The sequence below is a fragment of the Bidens hawaiensis genome, unplaced genomic scaffold (genome assembly GCF_021521415.1).
Source record: "Bidens hawaiensis isolate Kalapana, Puna unplaced genomic scaffold, B.hawaiensis_p1.1 tig00038969_1, whole genome shotgun sequence".
NCBI lineage: Eukaryota > Viridiplantae > Streptophyta > Magnoliopsida > Asterales > Asteraceae > Bidens > Bidens hawaiensis.
This window is the reverse complement of record NW_027496833.1, coordinates 59,392-82,426: the sequence shown is the minus strand read 5'-3', so window position 1 is coordinate 82,426 and position 23,035 is coordinate 59,392. Positions and strand designations below refer to the sequence as shown.

At 34.7% G+C, this 23,035-nt stretch overlaps 2 protein-coding genes and 1 pseudogene across 3 annotated transcripts; all 3 read right to left on the bottom strand.

The window, feature by feature from the left end:
- Positions 1-3,388: 3,388 nt before the first annotated feature.
- Positions 3,389-6,951, bottom strand: LOC143590715 (glucan endo-1,3-beta-glucosidase 3-like; annotated as a pseudogene). Its single transcript, XR_013145525.1, has 4 exons — positions 6,839-6,951; positions 4,266-5,520; positions 4,149-4,176; positions 3,389-3,688 (listed from the first exon to the last, which is right to left on the bottom strand). The product of XR_013145525.1 is annotated as a glucan endo-1,3-beta-glucosidase 3-like (transcript).
- A 4,264-nt stretch (positions 6,952-11,215) lies between these two features.
- LOC143590714 (protein TIFY 7-like) lies at positions 11,216-12,679 on the bottom strand. The gene is made up of 4 exons (XM_077071114.1): positions 12,325-12,679; positions 12,030-12,228; positions 11,422-11,479; positions 11,216-11,307 (listed from the first exon to the last, which is right to left on the bottom strand). Exons 1-4 carry the CDS (start codon positions 12,358-12,360, stop codon positions 11,232-11,234), a joined length of 369 nt encoding a protein of 122 aa, XP_076927229.1. The 5' UTR covers positions 12,361-12,679; the 3' UTR covers positions 11,216-11,231.
- An 8,228-nt stretch (positions 12,680-20,907) lies between these two features.
- LOC143590713 (uncharacterized) lies at positions 20,908-21,330 on the bottom strand. The gene has a single exon (XM_077071113.1). The coding sequence runs from the start codon at positions 21,301-21,303 to the stop codon at positions 20,908-20,910; it is 396 nt and encodes a 131-aa protein (XP_076927228.1). The 5' UTR covers positions 21,304-21,330.
- Between the last annotated feature and the right edge of the window lie 1,705 nt (positions 21,331-23,035).

The window sequence follows — 23,035 nt, the reverse complement described above, 5'->3', positions numbered from 1 at the left end:
AGGTACGAGAAGAAGGCAACGAATTACATGACTAAATGATATTCGTTTTTTTATATAAATCGATAACGGGTTAGTTCGGTACAAACCAGCGAAACTCATTTAAGCCGGTGGAAATCATTTATGCAAAAGAAATCATTTTAACACTATGCCAGCTTTGACTTTTTTTGGGGTTATAGTTGGTTTCAAGCCAGAGTTGACTTTTATGGTCAAATGGACCAAAAGAGATATAACCTGGTTGTTTGAGGTTTAGGCAACAAGCGGGCAGGGCAGTGACGGCGACATGCAAATCCACGGTGACACGGGCTTTTCAACAACAATTGGCGCATCGGTTTGGTTTTGATATTTGTTTATCCTTTTTAATCTTGCATACATAAAGTCATAAACTTTAACCAAATGCATTTTATTTCGTTTATTAGTGTGGTATTACTTCCCGCGGGCTCCTCTACTAGTGATATGTAAAACATAAACTTTAGTGATATGTAAAACATAAACTTTATGAGCTGCATCAAGGGTGGCGAATTCAACAACGCCCGTAACCTACAAGACGACCAATATCTCTCATAACTATAGCAGCAGTTAAATCTAATCTAACTATAAGTTGTCACATAACATTTAACTAGGCACTCCACATCGGATGTCAAATAGATGTTATGTCACTATTTCTTGTTACACTATGATCCATGACCCGTTTTCCTATTATAACCCATGACCCGTAACACTTTATAAAATTTTGAAAAAATATTATTGTGTGATACAGGTTTCAAACCCAAGACCTCATGTTTTAAACCAAATGTGCTTACCAACTTCACTAAAATGATAATTGTGTTTGATTTCTTGACTTAACATATGTAAATATGATTTATCTTCAAATATAAAACCAAGATTATATTTAATTGTTAACATTTTCATAATTCACAATATGACATTGTCTCCTCATATCTCTTTACTTTAACACAACCACTTAAGATTGTTCTCGTTTCTCTTTTTATTTTAAAATATAATATATTTTTTTAATTTCCTTTACCACAAAACCTTAGTCTTTGTAAATTTATTTTTTAATTCTATGACAACATTTTGTTATAAATATCATTTATATACACACAAGATTTAATATAACAATATCGGTATAAATGTTTTATTTGAAATAAATCAAACATCAAGTTTTGATTTTCAACTTAAAATTATAGTACATAATATATCAAAAACTTAATACAAAATGTCATAAATAAAAATTATTATAGGAAACAATTGAATTTACGTATTACATATAATAATTTTTTATTTTTATTATATTTTTTACTCGTATGGAGACGGGCTCTAGGCTAGTACTAATTAAACCAGGAAATATATAAGCATCTCCTAAAAGAAAAGTCTAAACATTTAAAGAGCTACTGAATAAACTCCCTAACTTATCATCTTATATATTTTCCATCTTTATCTCAAACCTAAGTCCTAACCCAAACTCCCAAAGACACCAAATCAAAATACAAAACCTTAACTAAATTCACTTCTTTAACAGCCACTATTAATATTAAAGTTTACTTAAACCACACAAATCAAATTCAATGAAGTCATCAGCAGGGCTCAAACCATGGCAATCAACCAAGACAAAGAGTTAACGGAAAGACAGCCAACACACCAAAGCATAGACGTTCGGTTAAACATCAACAATATATCCTAAATAGCAATAAAAGAGGAGTTGTGGCACCAAACTCCACTTTTATACTATATATATATATATAATGACAAAAATAATATATAGCTTATACATGTTAAACTGGATTTTAGTTATCAAAACTATATTGACTCTCATAATTTTCACTTTTCATTGGTCATTGTCACATTGTCATTACATATTCATAGGACAAAATGGCAAAAGACGTTCTTTACGTTTGACCCGTTTTTCATTATACGTCCTTTAATGAAAGAAATAGCAAAAGGCATACATCATGTTTCAAATTCCATTCACGTTACGTCCTTTGGCACTAACCCAGTTAATTTTTTTCGTTAAATATAGTCATGTGCAAGGCACACGAGGGTAAATTTGTCTTTCTACCCCTTAAGGGACTGTTTGTGTGGATTCCATAAAGTTTGAGCTATGATGAAAATACTTTAAAAAAATAAAGATAAATAAATATTTAATACACACATATATCTCCTCCCTCCCTCTCACACTCTCTCCTCCCTAACGCCGACGGCCTTATTTCTGCAAAAGAGGATCAGCTGTTGTTCCGTTGTTCGGGTCGATATAAGACCCAAATCCAAGAAGTGGGTCGGGTGTCTCTTTGTCTACCAAAATCAACTTTGGTTTCTATATATATATATATATATATATATATATATATATATATATATACAAGCATAAATAATCCTGTTATAAAACGATGGGTTTTGACAACTCACAACCCTCCAGTATCTATATATATATATATATATATACAAGCATAAATAATCCTGTTATAAAAAAAATTATAAACAAATCAATTTGGCTATTTTACTCCCATACAAGAAATAAACCCACAAACAACATCAACAAATTAAAGTCCCTCCACATCATCGTCACGTAGGAACCAGGGCTTCGAAGTCTTTCTCCATAAAGCCCCGTTATGGTTTAAAGCCCCTTTACCGTCCCATTATACACACACACATGTATGCGTGTGAGAAAATGAGCCCCCCCCCCCCCACAAGCGTCCCTCGGCGGTGTTCAGACCCGAAGGCACCTTGGCTCAAAGATTTGTTTAGTCAAATCTTTGCAGTTGATCAAAAGATTCTTTGTGTGACAACAAGCTCTAGTTGTTTAGTCAAGTCAAAAACTAAGATATTCATGCAAACATATATCAATTGGAAGTAGTGTGTGACAACATTAAATCCACAAACCACCACCTTAAAACACCAAAAGATTAATGGTACACCTTCACACACTAAGCCAAGCCGGGCTCGTTTTTACTTACAAGAGCTCAAACTCACACTCGGCTCATTTCAAACTCATTTTCTAATGCTCAAGTTCAGATCATGAGCCATTTTTACAAGCTTAAGCTCGGATTGTTTATTATTTATTAATTAACTTATACATTTTTAGTTATTTTTATATATTTTGAGAAAAACCTTGAGACTATACTCGGCTCAAGCTCGTGTAGTACCTTAAACAAGCCAAAGCTCGAGCTAGGGTGTACAGTATGAAATTAATACATAGAAGTCCAAATAGTAAAACTTAAAAATACACAATGATCAAAGAGCCTAGACAAGCTTCCCATACAAGGCTCGAGCTCAGGCTCGATTACTTATCAAGCTTCCTGTATGCTCGAGCTCAGGCTCGATTACTAAACACCCACAATACTTTCTCAACCATACCAAGCGCCTCATCGATATAAACCTAGAACGAACGAAAATTTTGCTCCAAGAATGATCATCGAATACAAAGATCAAACCGCGATTCGCTTGTTTCTACAATTTACAAACGAATTCATCCCTAACACAAAACCTAAATCCCACAATTCTTTTTGAGTTCCAAGCTTCAACCTTTTTTAAGACAACTTACAAGAATAACGCGCTCAAGAGTAACACCGTGAAATTTGTCAGACAAGAAAACCAATTGCTTGTGTGAAAAGATAATGAGCTACCTGACGAAGTTGAATTCGAAGACGGAGCCAGCATCGTACCATTTATAAATGTCCCGTTACTCCCGTTACTGCACGAAAAATAACATAAAAACCATGATATTAATTTCGACCTTCTCAAAATCTGAAGTAAGGTGTGCATGAAACCGAAAAAAATGATTTGTATCCAAAAAAACAAACCGAAACAAAAACTGAAGCTTTGATTTTCATTTTGTTATATTTTATTATAAGTAATTTACAAGTATTTAATAAATATGTTATCAAGCAGTTTAGTCCAAATGTTTAATAATTAATTAGTTATTAATTAACAAAACTACTGACTCTAGTCCAAACTCACTATTTTGGGCAAAGTTTTCTTTTCGGCCCATAATTTTTAAGCTCAAATGACAGAACCGAAACCAAACAGTTTTCAACAATTCAAAAACCGCAAGTTTTGGTTTTTGGTTCGGTTTTAGCCCAAAACCAACCCAAGCAGAACCGTGCACACCCCTAAATTCTAAAGTATAATTTAGAAATAGTAACTTATTTTACCTTCCGGGAAAGATGCAACCGCCATGACCTAAAACAAAACCAAAAAAAATCGGTTATAAAACAAGCATTTTAACCGAAATGTACAACCCTTAATGCGAAAAGTACAACCAAACTTACTCGGATCAGTGGTAGTAACAGTAGCCACTCCTTTAAAATCACAAGTTTCATCAGCCATACCCATCCTATGATAATAAGCATCAAATGCATAAGTCGCGTGTGCAGTTACACTATCTGGTTCATAACACGGCCCGCCCTGAACCATAGCCCGAGCAGTCAACTTTCCCGGGCCCACACACCCAATCCAAAGCAGCCTGCAACATCTTCCGGTCCGCACCCTCCTTAGCCACACAATAAGTCTGGTTCGTGGTGTCGTTAGCCAACATAGTCCCCGAACCCGTTAAATGCAGCACGTATATCGGTCTCCCGTTTGCGTCAAATAGCCCCCAGTTCTTTTCGGAAACCGCACCCGCTCGTGCTTCCTCGTTATAAAGCTCGTAAATAAACGTGCTCACCGCCACACCCGGGTGCTTTGGGGTACCCGTGTTGTTTAACACGTGTTTGATTAAATTACTATTATAAGTATTTGCATTATCGAGTGTCGCATCGGACTCGTTAGCGTCGCCTTTCGAAGGCCAGCCCGATTCGGTTACAACGATCGGGATGTTCGTGAAGTTCAAATACGACATTGCGAAATACGCGGCGTCCACCACCGCGTCGAAAACGTTTGTGTAATGCAAAAGGGTGTTCGAATCGACGGCTTCTTTATTTGGCGGGAGCGGGCGGAACAACACGTAGTCTAACGGGATTGCGTCGTGCGATTGCGTGTAGTCGTAATACGGGTAGACGTTAAGCATGAGGTATGACCCGGTGGTTTGTAGGAACTTGAGCAACGGGATCATAACCGGGTCCCACGTGCGGTTAAAGAAGGCTTGTGATGGCGGGAACGAGTCGAGGATGATCGAAGACGCGTGGGCGGTCGAGAATTTGATATGGGAATCGAGCCTGGCCGCGATCAAGGCTGCGTGGATGTATTGGAGGGCCGAGACTAAAACCGGGGCGGCGTTAGGAATGGTGGTGAGGACTTTGGACCCGACGGAGATGGCGGTAATGTTGGTGGCGGGGACGTGAGTGAGGATGTTGCGGGCCACCCAGTTGGCAGCAGTGGCGTTGGACTGGCCAATGGCGAGAAGCTGTTGGTTCGGGACAGAGACCGTTACACGGATACCGGTTCCCGCTAGTGCGGTCAGCATTGCCGGGTCAGCGTCGTAGAGTCTGACGTGGCGGATTTGTTGGGCCTTGAGAAGGGCCACCACTTGGGTCGGGTTCGGCATGTCGGTTACTGAGGTGCCGATGTTTACACCTACAAAAGCATCTGAAAGAGAAACCAGTTTGAAACTTCGGTTAAAGGGTATTTTAGTAATTTCACCAATTTTTAGTAGAAAATTGTGAGAACCGCGTAAACATGTAAATGTGAAAGAAAAAGTAACACAAATATATGATTACGTAACTGTCTTATGTATCACGTTTAAAACAATAAATAACAGTTTTGCAGAAAAAATGGTATATTTGTAACAAAAATCCAAACACAATAATAAAAAAATATATTATTTTAACAAATGCATAATCTTGCACTAAGATCCTATATCTCTGTAAGCTAAGAAAATGACAATAATACCCTTGAAAGTTAGCTAAGAAAATGATAATAATACCCTTGAAAGTTGACCTAGATGGACCCAAATGGAATCTTTCATAGTCCTCTTACTTCTTTAATGTTCAATACATCAAAAAGTATTTGAATCCAGCACTTTCTTTCACTAAAAATGCAAAAAAAAATCAAAACTTTACTAATTTGCATCAAACATAAGTTTCAAAAAAATAGGTTTTATAGCTTATATACACAATGCCTCAATTTTTACAAGATTTTACCCAAGGCTTGGTTTTGACCAGTTTTGACACCCAAAAAAAAAAAAACTTTGTGTTTAAGAATATAAAATAAGCAAAAGGGTATCAGAAAAAAGTGTTTTTTGAACAAAAAAACTGATAAAAAGAAAAAAAAATAAAAAAAAATAAAACATGTTGATTTCAGTGGAAATGAGTTGTACTTGAGTTGTTTGGTTGTGTTGTCCTAGAAACCTCAAGTATGAACACAATGTGGTTTCTGTGTTTTCTGTGTTCATGAGTTTTTCTTTTCCACTAACTTTGCCACCTCATAAACCCTAATTAGCCATCTCTAATTTCAACTGAACTTTAGTTCAAGATTGTAAAATAGCCAAAAGGGTGTCTGAAAACAACTGTTTCTTGGACTAAAACAGTTCAAAAAAAAAAATCAAAAACACATGATTTTTGAAGTGCAAATTAATACTCTAATATCAACTAAAGTTTAGTTCAAGATTGTAAAATAACCAAAAGGGTGTCTGAAAACAACTGTTTCTTGGACTAAAACAGTTCAAAAAAAAAAATCAGAAACACATGATTTTTGAAGTGCAAATTAATACTCTAATATCAAGTAAACTTTAGTTCAAGATATGTTATAAAATATCCAAAAGGGTGTCTGAAAACCACTGTTTCTTGGACTAAAACATGTTACAAGATGCAAAAAGATATGATTTATAAAGTGCAAATGTTGGTACTAGGTAAAACATTTAGCAGAAAAATATGAAAGGTTTTAAGGAAAGAGGTGGCTAACTAACCTTGGACAGCCATGGAGGCTAAGGGCAGAAGGTGGAGGATGGCTGCTGCCATTAATCTGAAAGAAGCCATTGAAGGTCTCTGGTCCCAAGAGAACAAGAAAGTGTAGAGAGAGAAAGGGTTCTTTAAACTTTAAAGAATTAAGAGAGAGAAAGAGTAAAGAGGTCCCAAGGTTTAAACAGGAAAACATTTAGGTGCTGTTTGTTTTTGCAGACATAAACTGTCTGCAAGCTGATTTCATCTGTTTTCATGTCTGCAACTGAAGATGTGGTCTGAAGATCTGCAAGCTGAAAATATAAGACTGTTTGTTTTTGTAAGCTGATACTGTCTGCATAACTGTCAAACTTATCTCACAAGATATAAGTCATTTATTCAAGTTACATAGAAAATATAATAATAAAATTGTGGCGGCGGACGGTGGGTAGTGGCGATGGATGGTGGTGGTGGACAGTGGGTGGTGGTAATGGACGGTTTTGGTGGGTGGTGGACGGTGGTAGTTGACGGTGATGGCGTCCGACAGTGGGTGGTGGTGGTGATGAACGGTTGTGGTGGGTGGTGGACGGTGGTGATTGGCGGTGGCTGTGATGGATGGTGGTGGTGGTGGTGGTGGCGGACGATGGGTAGTGGTGGTGGATGCTGGTAGTGGCGGCGGACGGTGGGTAGTGGCGGTGGATGGTGGTGGACGGTGGCAGTGGGGGATGGTGGTGGTGGCGTACGGTGGGTGGTGGTGGCGGACGGTGGTGGGAGGAGTGGATGAGAGGGTGGCTTCAAAGGGATAAGAGTATGATTTTTTTGCGAAGATGTTTTAAGCAAGATTTCTTTGCTTTTCTTTTAAGATGAAAGAAGATAACTTAAGATCTGTTTTAAGAAAAAAAACAAACAGTCTTCAAGGGTAATGTCTGCGCGCGTGCAGACATTAGCTCCCTTGAAGATGTTTGAAGAAAAAACAAACACCCACAAGATGCTAGTAGCAAAAATAATATAGAAATAAATATGTGACAGGTTTAGCAGGAGTCCAAGGGTTTGTTTTGGAGTCAAAACCAAATTATAAATGAAGTTTGGATTTTTTTTTTCTTAATACTCTTTATGTTTTTGGTTGTTGATATTGGTTTGGATTTTGGAATTTGGATTAATTTGCTTAATTGTTTACAGTTTTTACATTTGAAATGACATTTTCAAAATCATTATATATTTTGAAACTAAAAATCATTATATATTTTCTTACTATATATTTAAAACTAAAATTATATTAAAAATCATTATTATATATTTTTTCAATTGAAATGACATTTATCATTAATATTTTTATTTCATCTACTTACAACCATTTTCAAAATATATTAAAAAATTATAATATGTTAGAAATACTTTTTTAAATATACAGAAAGATCATTGCATTTCACAATACTCCAAGTCACTCTCTGCATAATTAAAACTTCACTCATATTTTTGATGTATTGAAAAGTTGATAAAAATAATAAGTTTAGGGTTATTTTTTAACCACCTGTTAATGAATTTTAATATGTAACTTCTAGCTTAGAATAATAAAAAACAAAAATTTAACAGTCGATTATTAGTTTGGTTTGGTTTGTTAAGTTTTTGGTTTCGGCTACATTTTTTTTTGTTTTATTCTCACACTTAAAATTTAGAAAGGGCATTACCAAAAGCCTAAAAAAAATGTTTTTGCAAATAATATTCAACATAAAAAACCCAATAAAAATTAAAAACAATAACATCAACAAATAAAAGATACAAAAACCATAAATAAAACACTCAATATTTAAGAAAGTAAATATCATTCCAATATCCGGGTAATCTTCAATTCCTGTTAAACCACGTTTGTTGATTTGTAAAGCTAGTAATTTATACGTAGTCCTGCATAAAAATTTAATTTAATTTAATTTAATTTAATTTAAAAATTTAAGAAGTTAGAGGATTATTAAACAAGCTAACCCTAATTTAGACAAAGTTACAAATGGCTTGACTAGTTCACGATAGAGGCGTACAAAACTGGGTTTTTTTTTCACAAACCAAACCAGTTTGGTCAAAGCCTGGTCAAACCGGTTTGGCCCAAATTGGTTCGGTTTAGAAATTGGTTTAAGAACAAGAGAGTTCAACCTGGTCCAGCTCGGTTATGTTTAGAACCGATTTTAACCCAAACCGGTCGGGCTTTAAAACCGGTTTGGTAGATCATAAGGGAACCGGTATCAGAACCGGCGGTTTTTGGATCCGGTTTAGGTGAAACCGGTTTTATTGTCAAACTGGTTCGGTTCGATTTACATAGAACGGGTCCCAAACTAGTTTTTTTACACATCTAGTTCACGACCCATGTCACTTTTCATTTTGGTTTTCACAATTTATTTTAAAAGAACCACAAAATGAATAGCGGTTAATTGTATAAACACACTTGTAACTTTGTCAAATTACTACTTCTTAAACATAAAAAAGAAGTTGCAAAATGGGAAAAAAGTGAGAGAGTGGTATATAATAAATAAGCAACAACTTAGCTTATAGTGATTATATTTATTATAATCACTATAATAGACTTAAAAAAGGGTACATTTTTGTAATCCAATTATAATAGACTTAAAAAAGAGGTAGCGGCGTAGCTTGTTGCCCGCTTGCCTTCTGTTTCGATGTAATCCAATACATTTTTGTACCTTTATTTCACATAATTAATAATAAAAAAATTTCTAATAGACTTAAAAAAAAATTATTATTTAATTTCACTTTTCAGTCAGCATGTGGTTCATTATGGTCAGCCCGTCAGAGTGGGACCGTACAGCCCAATAATAAACCAAGGCCCAATTTATTGGCTTTATGTGTACAGCCCATACTGAAATCAGTATAAAGGTGGGCCCGTTCAGATGTGCAGAATCTTCTTTATCAATAATGGGCCAAGTTCTATATTTAACAAATCATAAGGCTTAAAAAAACGATATAAGTGAGAAATCAATTCAAAGTCACTAAAATATTACCTTTTTACTTGCTGTAGACCCCACGCGCTGTGGTGGAGACATGGCGAAAACTCAATCAATATTAGTTCAGTTCGTTACGGTACAGGCTCGTACCAAATCAAATATTTGGGGTTATGGGTGTTTGTGTAACTCTATGGAATTTAGTGTTAATGTATTAAAAAGTTACGGGGTTAGTTGTTTAATTAATGGAACTTGAAGATTACCGTATTAAAAGGTTGTGGGGTTAACTGTGTTACTAAATAAATGTTGTGGGATACCATACGCAAATAGGTGTATGAAATGCGGGGTTAATTGTTTAACTAATTGAAAATTGTAAGTTATGGGATACCATATATAAATAGTGGTGTGGGGTTGATTGTGTAATTAATGAAACTTGAGGATTACCATATAAAAATTTTTGGAGGTTAATTGTGCAACTAATTAAAACATGTAGGGTACGGTATGTAAACAGTTTTGCACAGATTTCAAAATTCTTTTAGCATATACTGTAATATGGTGCTTACGTCGGCTTTGAAAACGCGGGGAGGGGGGGGGGGGTTACCCGGCAGACCCTAATTTATATATATTTGAAAAAGGTAATTATTATTAATGTTTAAATCCAATTATCCAATTCATTTAATCAACTTTTTTTATAAAAAAATCTTCTTGCGCAACCCAAATTATAACCATTTCACTTAAGTCCTAAAAAGATTTTTATTTTCTGTCCAAAATTTTTTAGCGATTTTTAGAGACGACAATTGTATTGCTATTTTTACTTTTAATACGTTTTATTAGTGACACACCTCAAGTATTTTTAGTAGATATACCCCAAGATACAAGCTAGTTATAATCTTCAAGAATGATGGCACAAGTTATAACTTCATAATGAATCATATGATTGTTCATTTGCAAATACAAATTATTATATAAGAAAGAAAAACATAAAACATCACATTAAAACACTAAAATCTTCACTGTATTTTTTTCATACATTACGCAAACATATCTAGACAAGCATACAATTGTCACCAATAAGCAGTTGTAATCAGATTCCTATTTGAATCGACCTTAACCGGTGAACCCGTATAGCTTACAAAACTTACATAAAATTTTCAATACGGTTTCTTACACCATAATGTTACAAACATTCATGTTTATCATTGGGTGTAATAAACTATCGTTTTTACAATTTAATGTAAAAAAATTTTATTTAGTTATCATTCGATGTAGTTGACTTGCAAAAACTTGAGAAAAAGCTGACACGTTTATGTAGTTATAGCATGTCAGTTTCATCAAATGATAATGGAATAAAAATTTCTTGCCGCAAATAGTAAAAATATAGTTCATTGCATATAATAATAGAAACATTATATATGTTACATTTTGGTGTAATAGACTAATAGATATATGGTTCCCAGAGACATAAGTCCATAACATCTTACTTTTTATGATCATCTTTGCTTGGTGCACTTCTTGATCCGGGTTTGCCATTGTAAGGAGCAGAAGCCATTACTCTATAATAATGCATTAACATAAAAGCCGTTAAATACTTAAATGAACCTTTTTGACATTTGACTTTTGAGGTCAAACAATCGCTCACGAACATAAAAACAAATCAAACACGATACCTTTCCCTACGCTTTTCAAGAAACCGAGCCAATGATGCTTCACGCATCTGAGGAACATCTGCGCCAAACAACCAAAGAGTGAACTTCATATGATCACAAAGACGATTTTGTCACCCAAATTAATGTTTTTTTATATAAGCAGTAGGGCTGCAAATGAGCCAAGTCAATCGTGAGATACTCGAGATAGACTCGCTAAAAGCTTGAATCCGGTCAAGCTTAACGAAATTGAACTCATGTTCGAGCCTAAGCATAAGTTTTTAATAAACAAGCATCTGCCCCGAGCTTCACTTATCGAGCTCAAGTTGGCTTAGTGTAAACGAGCTATTTACTAAAATAATTTTCATTTAATATATAAAATTATGATAAAAGTAACTTAATAAAAGATATTGTGTTATACAAAAACCACAATTAAAATATAAGTAAAAATAATTAAAAACATATATATAAATATAAATATGATATATATAAATGATAATTACAAATTAGAGTCGAACCGAGTTGAGCTCGAGCTCTCATAGGTTAAAAGTTAAAACCTGGCTCGGTTTGTTTAAACCCCTAATGAACCTGTTAAAGATAAAATGTAGCCCAAATGAGCCCAGTCACTAAACCTGACTGCATCACACGTCGAAGCGAGCTCATCACACTCGGCCCATCTCTAGCCATTGATGGACCAATAGATACTGGGCTCGGAACGGTCGTTTTCATGGGTTGGCCCACATGAACCGCATCCACAGCTGGTGTTCTTGGTGTAGCTGCTTGAGCTTGAGCCTTAGCTCCATTTCCGGCTAATAACATTATAGCCTGAGCCTAAATAGACAAATTAACCAAACTTAACATAATATTTTTTTCAATAATAAAAAAAAACAAAAATATTAAAAAATAGAGATTTGCATATTTTTGAACCTTTTCAAGAGACATATCTTCATATACATTCACCATACCCTTGTAAAAGATGGTTAGCTGAGCAGGCCCACGCAGACCAATTTTTTTCTATATAATAAAAACGATTCAAAAAGCAATCCAGAACAATAATAGTCACTTGAAAATCCAAAAACGTGATCAAATTTGGTCAAAACAAACCGGATTTTCCACCAGTTGGCGATTGTTGAGGTCTCGTGGACCATCTGCAGGACATACATAAGCACATCATACGACACGATAATAGTATGATTAATTGTTTTGATATTTCCATCATGTTTTAACAACCTTGAACAACATAAAACAAGATTTGAGCGTAGAATTTTTACTTGACAAAGTCCATTGACTTTAACCTCGATTTTTCCTGGTTTGTAAGTTCAATATTTAATCAAAATAACTATATAACAATTAAATAAAATTAAATTTATAAGTGTTTTATAATCTATAGTTGGGAAAAATAGTTTAGTGGGATTAAATTGTTTAATAAAACAACTATTATTTTACATGTTCTAAATTTGTGTACCCTAAAAAGTTAATCTTTCTATCCAGTTAAGTTTTAACAACAGTGTTAATTAAATGAAAAAAAAAAAAGAAGAATAAGAAGCAATAATTAGGTAGAGATAGGTAGAGAATATGCAGTCTTTAAGTGAAGTTTTTGTTAAACCAATTTAGAAGCAACAATTATACAAAATACCAACCCAAAGTAAGGTATCAAAATCCCAATAACAGTTGATAAGTTTTAAAGATTATTTATTTATTTTTCTGAATTCTAAAATCTCAGAAATTATATAACCTAAAGCAACATATTTTACAATTTATATAACAAACTTGCTTTGGAGAAATTATAAAATCCCAAAATCATAGTTCTTGAAGCCTCAAAATTTCTAAAAACAAAAGGCTCAAAATATTAATATAATAACTAAACAGTGAATTATACTAAGTCAAGAATTATTCGCGGATCATGTTGCAATATCTCATAATTATCAACTATTTCAAAATAAGTAATTACAAAATACACAAGTTGATATTAATATTAACTTGTTATATTGTTACTCTTTGAACTTTAAAGCACCATAAGGTCCATCCATAATCAAGTTACAAAATATAATAACATGAATTTAAAGATTATAAAATTTTAAAATCCATAAAACCACAAATAATAAGAAATAGAAGAAAACACATACCTGCTTCAATGGCTTCTTCCTTAGAATTCAAACCCATGAAATCCATCTCCATGTTGCACCTTAAAAATTAGATATGTGTGCGTATGAGAGAGAGTGAGAGATTTATCTAAAGTATTTGTGTGTGTGAGAGAGAGAGAGAGAGAGATTAGGGAAGAGAGACCATGGTTAAAAATAAGATTCCAAGTTATTATCTATAATATATATAAATGAAAACCCTAAAATCCTACGTGTCGCGATGTGGTCGCTCCCCCTTTTTATGGAAGCCATCAGATTGTTTGATTTTTAAATGGAGACCTCTCATTTATTAACCCAAATTCATGGGTATAGGTCTTACCAAAACCAGATAGCTCTTAAACGAGTTATAACATCTCATTAAATTAAAAATTAATCTTACCAATTATTTTATATGAAAATCCTATAAAATAAGGATATACTAAAATTTAATATCCAATTTAAAAAGAAAAATATATTATTTATAATTAATAAACAATTTTATAGTAAAAAACATAAGCGGGTCATGGGTCACCAAATCCATATAGCTTTTAAACGGGTTATAACATATCATTTATTCATGAAACCCTTTCATCATCAAACCCTAAGTATATTATTAACTTTCTTATAATAAAGAAAATTTAAAATCCAAAAGATAAATATTAAAAAACCAAAAATGTAAAACAAACCCTGTAATACAATGGATAAAAAGAGTATGCTATAAAAAAAGGTATTAGGAAAATTTAAATATTGTTTACCTTTGTTTTTTTTAAAATTTGATATATTCGAATAAAACGTCAATCACGGTGCAAAAGTTTTGCCTCATATGTTGTTTATGACGTATATTATAATCATGACAAATAATGTATTCTTTCTTTTGAATCCTTCGGGTACATCATGATAACAAAATAAATTTAATAATAATAATAATAATAATAATAATAATAATAATAAAGGCATTCATCTTCTTTAGATATGCTGTCGACACTATCTGTTTTCTTTTTCATATATGCCCTGATGGAACGTTTGAACATTGTACAACTTAGAAATCATGTCTACGAGTTAGAGACACTTTAAGATCAACGAGATTCGTGTGTGTGTGTGTTTGAGTGTATAAGAGCAAACTCACACGCTACATATATAATATAATACTACTCTAATTATACAAATTTATAACAATAATTATAAGACTTTGAATCCTCATAATTTTGGACCCCTCACTGGCACTAGGCTAAACACTCTTTGGTAGAAAGGTGGAATAATGATTTACACTCCGTAATGAGGCATCTTAGGACGAGGAGACAAGATACGATTTGGGACGTTACATTGACAAATAGTGTACCAATTATGCTATTCCGACATGATTTCCATTGCTTTTTTTATTTGGAAAGAGTCAAAATGTGTCTTGTGGAGTGCAGGTATCGTGAGCAAGGTGTTTTGATTAAAAATTGCATAAGGATAATCAAGTAATCAATCTTTGACTATAAGGTAGGATGCTTGAATATATAGGCTAAATAATATGTAAAAATGCAAGTGACACAACGATGTAGCGAGGAAAAACCTTTTATCCTTGAAGGGTCTCCGACAAAAAACCTCGGAGGGGAAAACTATCCCACTGCCTTAATTATATTAATGAAAACCGGTGATTACAAGGCTGGAAGTTGCTAATCACTGCTATGAGTACCAGTAAGTGTTCACGGTGTGTGTAATTCGTATCTTATGCGATTAAGCTTCTCCTATTTATAGTATAGCTAGCAATAACAAGTAATAAAAACAAGCATTAAATGCTCTGGTGAGGGTCCTAGAGCAGTTACATATGTGCATATATTCGGTTATAATAGCTCTAACGTCCTAATATTGAATGTTTGACCTAGTCTTCAGCTAGTAATTAATTGCTAGCCGTTGGCTGCAAGACCAAGTCAAAGGTGAAAGGATAATGACGTTTAATAACGTTAATTACCAAGGATATTGTTATCAAGGGTTTGCATATCGTGTATACCTGTACACGATAAGACACAAACACGTTAAGACACAAACACGAAACATGTATACCTGTATATGACACGAAAACTTATCGTATACCTATATCCCAAACTCGAACACGAACCTGTTAATACCAAATATACACTATAAGACACAAACTTGTTAATACCAGTGGCGCCAGTGCAACTACGAGGAGGTCGAACTAACAGAGAATCGGAGACGTGGAGAGGTAGACCGGAGAATTGAAGGGCTGCGACTACCAGAGATGTGGAGGGAAACCACTAGACTACCCGAGATATGAAAAGGGAGAATCAGAGAAGAGTTTGTGCGCGGTATGCTTGATGTTGTATTGGAATGATGCGTGTCGTGTTCAATTGCTTGGTATAAAAATTTATGATTAACTATTTAGGGTATATAACATATTATATTATTATTATATATTTTATTTATAAAAAAATCTAATCAGGTACTAGCGGATACTTAACAGGTAAACGTGTATTTTACCTATTTAGACACGAAAATTAATAGGTTGATTCGTGTCTACCTGTTATGTACATGAAACATGTTAAAGCCATACCCGATACCTGTTAAAGTCGTGTAGGTTCGTGTCATGTATTCGTGTATCGTGTTTATATTGCCAGCCCTACTGTCATCTGTCTGAGATCCTGATGCATTGCGAGGATCCTTATGATGATTCTGCCTGTCAGGATCCTGATGCGCTGCAAGGATCTTGGAACCGTTACAGAATATCATCTCTTCATTAATAACTTGTTGTAACAGCCCTAAAGTCCTAATATTCATTGATTGAGCGAGTCTTCAGCATGGAATGAACTGCTAGCTGTTTCTTGCATTATATCCGCTCAATCATTAAGGCGGGTAACGGCTCCGGGTCTTTAGCCTTTCATTGAATCACCATTAAATGTCTTGTTTCTTGATTTAATTTGATCAATTATGATTAACCCTTCAAGGTAAATAAACATACAGAGTAATATTATCAATGTTTAATAACATTTAAATGCTAAATCGTTTTAGGATACTTAGCTCTGTTCAGGATCTTGGTGCAACTTTAGGGTCCTTGAGGTACCGTCGTAAGGATCCTTAAGCTGATTCTGAATTTCGAGTCATTAAAATTTTACCCACAACACAAGGTAACGAGCTTATTTGACGGTGACAATGGAAAGAGCTTACCAACGGGGCCGAAATGGTGAATTAATCAGTCCATGCTTGTTTCTCCTTAATCAAGTCATATTTTTTTCAAGAAAATCGATAAATAGCTTGGATTGAAAACCACAATGGACTATTCAGAGTGCAGGTTAGGACGAAGATCGAGCAAACTGGTATCCTCCACATCACAATTAGATCCAGGAAAAAAAAAATATTGTTGGTTGACGAGCAAGGTTGAAAAGAATTCCTACATCGCCCCCTCCATACAAAACGTGTATAAACTATACATATAGATTATATGCCCATTATATGATGAGACATCATAGTTGGTGAATCATTTGCTGTCTTGAACTTCAGCTTACACAATAGGAACAATATTGGAAAGTGATGTAAAAATCCTATATATGTTCGCATTCTTGATACCAGACATCATGGAATACCAAAATCAACTGCCCAAAATGACACTTTTAAGACAAATGTTTCAAGCAGTTTTTATATTAGATGTTGGTGCATTTGAAAAGTCTGAAACAACAAAAGTGTTAACGATAACAAAAATTAAAGCTCTAGAATAATCGTACATATGTAATATATAGAAATTAGTTTTCTATTGGTTAAAACTCAATTCTCAAAAAGTTTATTAGTGTTCTATTTGGTGTAATTATAATGTCAATTTGGCTGTATATTGGTTCTAGCTCCTTTATATGCGCACCATTTTGGTATATAAAAGTTAAAACTCACCTACAGTTCAGAAAATAATAATAATAATAATAATAATAATAATAATAATAATAATAATAATAAATATAATTGAAGGAACACTAAATTAACCTTTGGGCTAATTACTTTGCCCTTAGGTTAAAGTTAGAAGCTTTCCACGGGGGTTGAGATATAATCCGGCTGAAACGAGTGAATACACTTGCAAAATATAACACCGTGAGCTCGTTATGATAAGGAGATGAGGGTCTTCTCGTAACCACCCTTCAGCGTAAGAATCAGTATATGGAATTGATTGTGTATAGAATACAAGTTATCGCGAAGTACTAGTGAGTGTTATCGCAGAGAAGTTAAGATAAGATCCGATCAGATCCTTTTACCGTTGTAGGCTGGACGGTATTTAAAGTCGGATAGAAGGAGAGAAGGTATAGGTCACCTATCATGTCAGGAATTTTACCAATAAGAGGGCTTGCATGTGCCTCAAGGAAGTTGGCTAACAAAGTGGTTGGCTGATTGTGACGTTTGTACTATGTAGTACTATTGACGATGTGTTGCCATTTTCTTATTGGCTGGACGTCCTTTTCAATGAGATAATTCCTTTTTGCACCATATCTAGGAAGATCTTTGACGCCATTTATCCCGAGATGTTAGGGAATCTTTGACGTCTGGTAGAACATTCATCCACGCTAATATTCGTCGACGCCCTGTACTTTGTACTTGGTACATGACTGTTCCACGGCTATGTAGGTCGCTTTGCGTAGGCCTCTGATACCTCTTAGGTGGATCTATGACCCTATCCCTTTAATAATTATTTGTTTTATTGTGATTGTAAACGACTTTGTTTGCTACATATGACCCAAAAGGAGACAAGGATAGATGACACGACTTGCCAACCTCTATCCACTTGCGTTTATTATATTTTTAAAATAAAACGTGATGATTTAGACCATTATTTTACAAAAGCTTTTGGAAGATGTGAAATAAATAAATAAATAAATAAATGATCTTTTGTGAATATTACGTTAAATCAAAGTAATAAGTGTCTGAAACACGTTATTATAAAATATGCTTGTATTAAGATATCATAGACAATGATAACAATAAAAAAAATCTAAGAAAATAGTTAGTTTTTCTAAATTGATTACATAGTTGCATCATAAAATTTTTTTTTTCAACATCAGCATAAACGCATATAACACACGTATGAGTATTTAATCGATCCTCAAAAAGATTAAAGAGTTTATTTATAGCGAGTGAAAGAGATTCAAACTCTTTTATGTATAAGAACACGAGTTGGTATGCTCCCGAGATGATATCAGACTTTCAAATTTTCAATCAACACACACATATATAAGGTGCGATTGCATGAAATTGTATGGAGTCACTCGATTGTTTGATACAAGTTTAACATACAGAATTTCTTTCACTGGTGTAACGTGATATCAAGCCTTCCTAATTTTATGATAGTTACTAGTGTTAGGTATCAATTATAGTTGGAATGCATTGGAAATACAAACACATATGCACAAACAAAAGCCATAAATAAATTATGCAAAATATAACGTGGTTCCGTCAAGTTGATCAACATCCACGGCTACAATTAGAGTTTTTCTTTATTAGTTCATACAATAATTACAATTTCAAATAGTAATGTAATGTGCCCCTTACTAGAAAACTAAGACGGTAAGACTAGAGGTGCACAAAAAGCCCGAACTCAAAACCGGATCTGAAAAAAACCCAGAACCAGGTTTTTTTAAACCCGAGTTTTTAATACCCGAACCCGAACTTTACCGGTAGGGTACGGATAGGATATGACTTTCAATGCTGAAACCCGAACTCGTACCCAATCTAAACCCAATAATACCCGAAACCCGGTTCTAGTTATACCTGAAACCCACCCTAAATCGGGTTTTTTTGCATACCCGGATATTAATGTTTGTGCACTTGTGTCTGTGTGGTTGCCAACAGATCTATAGCCGTTCTCCAGCGGATATTTTTTTGTAGAATATATTTGATATAAATACTTGTTTAGAACAACACTTTTGATATACCAAACAACAATTGAAACCATAAAAAATATATGTTTTTTATATCTTTGTTTAGTTGTTTATATATATTTGAATGAACTTTGAAGTTTGTATGCAAAAAAATGGAGTTTGAAAAAAAAACGAAAAAGGCTCGTTGACAGAAGAAAGATGCAGGAAAAAAAGGCCTTTTTAATACCCGAAAATAGGGTATTCAAATGCCCGGTTCAATAACTAACCCGGACCCGGTACACAGGGTATGGTTTTTCAAGCCAATACCTGGACTGGAACCCGACCCGGTATTGTTAATACCCGATTTTCCAATACCCGAACCCAGGTATTTCTCCCGATTTGCGCACCTCTAGTTAGAGGTGTACAAAACCGGTTTTACCCAAACCCAGGTATTTCAACCGAACCGGTTTGGTCAACGGCCGGTCAAAACCGGTTCAACTCAAACCGGTTCGGTTTATAAACCGGTTTAGACACAAGATAGGCCGGCCTGGTCACATCGGTTCGGTTTATAAACCGGGTTAACTGGTTTTAGCCGGCTTTAAACCGGTTTTGCAGTTAGGTTTTAAAATCGGTTTGGTAGATTTTAAAGGGAACCGGTCCTGAAACTAGCGTTTTGGGAACCGGTTTGGCTGAAACCGGTTTTAAACCCAAACCGGTTGGGTTTGCCTAAAACCGGTCCCAAACCGGTTTTTTTAACACCTCTACCTCTAGTAAGGCCAACCTTTTTTTGTTATTTGTATTTACCGACCGAACCAAGCCCACTAAACAGAATTTAATAAACCTAACGACTAGTGTCCAAGTTGATGAGCCATGAAAGCCCACTTTTCAGACCCACTAAGGTACATTGTGTTTTATTTTTTAGTGGACAGAAGTCACAACTCACAACACAAAACAATTAGTTTTTCGTATTATTAGTGTTTATTTTATTTCCTAACAAAAGATAAACGTAAGCAAGCATTTTGATTCAAATTAATTATATTAAATTTTTTTAATTATTTATAATGTTATCGGGCTTAAAGAACAGTCTAATGGGTCTTACCAGTGGACGCTCGAGTTTCAATAACCTATCTGATAATTAAAATTACTTGAAAGTAAGCATGCAAACAAACCAAATGGGATTTGTTCATATTAATGTGTTCGTTTACTTTAACCGAAGAAGCGGACATGCATATACATTTAAATGAACGACTTTCTCGTTCATGTTTGTTGTTTAGAAACTGAACATATCCTTGCTCGTTTAAATTAACACAAATAAGCGAACATAAATAAATTTGCTCTTGTTCGTTCATTTAATTCATTGCCTGTCATCCAACACTTGTACTAAAATTAGCCAAATAAATTTATTAATAAATTATAAATAATAAATAATAAATAAACTCAAATAAATATTTAACACATACCAAACTATCAAAGCTAAATAAATAAACATAATCAAACATTCACACATAAATAAAAAAAAATCGTTCATTTAACTGTTTATTTAACAGTTTAACCCCTCACTCTCTGTTCCTCAATTTCTCGACCCTCGCATTCAACTGATCAATCGTAATCATCATCTTCGTCATCGAAAACAACAGCCAGTAAAACACCAAAGCGGTGAGTATCAACAAGAAGTTCCGTTGGCTCTTCATGTTCGCCTTTTGTTGTCGTAAATGATCCATGGGAGTACACGAATCATTCGACTCGCAATCGAGCCGGTTTTCGTATTTCCAATAAATATCCATAAACAAAAACAATGAGAATGGTACGACGGATAAGAAGGGTTTGAGGAGGTTACGGATGACGGATATTAAGCCTTTTCGGAGCGGACCGAGGCAGGGTATGGTGAGGAGGAGGACCATGATTGCTTCGGCGCCTGCCGCGTAGCCTAACACCACCCATTCTATTGCCATTGTTTGATTGAGTTTGTGGAAGTTAAGGTTTTTTTGGATGTGGTTTGTGTCTGGGATATTATGGGAAGAAGGAATTGATCATGGTTTTAGGGTTATGGGTGGTTATGGTGTTGTTTTGGGTATGTGTGTGGTACACGTGGCAGTTTTGGAGTGGTTTAAGGTGAATCTAATTTGGGAAATTCGTTAACATTATACAACAAGTTTAAAACCATTCTAAATTTTAGCATTTAACTTTTTTTAGCCATAACAAAGAGAATTGTCTAAATATGTCATGCGAGGTGACTTAACTGTAAAAGACCATCGTCAACTAGTCTAACCCAGCCGTGTAGAGCTTTTAATCGTCTCAAAGTTATCTTCAGTTTCGAAGAAACTCACCCGTCCGAATGTCCACTGATGGTAAAACCCAGACGTCCTCAGGATTGAACAGGAGAGCACAAAGATCCCAAGTCTTCCTTCGTTGAACCACCCATGCCCCCCCCCCCCCCCAAATAGTGTTGTATGTGGGAATGGAACATGGGTCTGCATTGAAGAACCCATGTTTCCTAGCTACCGTACACTACATTTAAAATAACAAATTTTAACATTTATTAAAGGGCAAATATCATTAAAAAACCAACATAAGTTATGTTGTTTCTCACAAAAGTCACTTAACAATTTTTTACACGTTAAAGTCACTGCATATGTTAAATTTTAACACAAATATGACATAACTTATGAGAAAAATTTTGAAACTTGAATTTTTTGCTAGTATTTTCTTCTCCTTATGTGGCACATATACGCCCTTACAACGTAGTTAAAACATTATATATACCCGAAACAAGTGGTTTATCTTATTGCTAAACAAAATGTTCGATTTTGGATTTCTCGCAGGACCAAAATCTAGTGCTAACACTATGTTAGTGAATTCAAGATTAACTAATTCAAGAAGTAAAATAGTGAATTCATATCGTTGGGTGCTACAGTAAGAACTGAATTGAAAACGTAAATTAATTCAAGAAGTTAATGAATTATGGCTCATAAAAGACCTACGTTTAAACATAATATCATTAACAAAGTTCTAATATTCCCAAATCATATAAGAATTGTAACTAGTTTTTCATGATTTTTAGTTGGGTATATATATTTGTAAAGGTATACATGAAACTAATCCAATAAAAAAATGTCAACAAAATTTGACTGCGTGTCAATTTTTGACACGTACATTGTCCATGTCAGCGTATTATATTACATCTATCACTACAAAAAAAGCCATATTAGCGGCGACAAGGCTATTAGCGGCGACTATCCATGATCCGCGTGGAAACAAATCTGGGTCGTCGATAGTTGATTTGATCCAAGGGCTAGGGTTTCTCCGTGAAAATGTCGCCACTAATAGTGTGTTATCACAACCCGGAAAAATATAATCCCTTTCCCTGTATTTTCTGGCCACTCATCAAAGCTTCTCTCTTGTCTCCAACATCGCCGGTCCTCTCCTTCGTCGCCGCCGGCTAATAGTGTGTTATCTCGTCTCCATCGTCGCCGCCGGCTAGCTAGGGTATGTTTTATATCCACCTCCATCTTCATCTTCCTCTTTTCTCGCTAATTTGGTGTTTGTTTTGTCATCGAGGTCCTCTCCTTCTCCAACGACGGCCACCACTTCTGCCACCACTCCCACGCCGGCCACCACTCCGGCCATCTTCCTCTTTTCAGTAATTTTAACCCATACATGTTGGTAATTAATTATTCTTTTTAC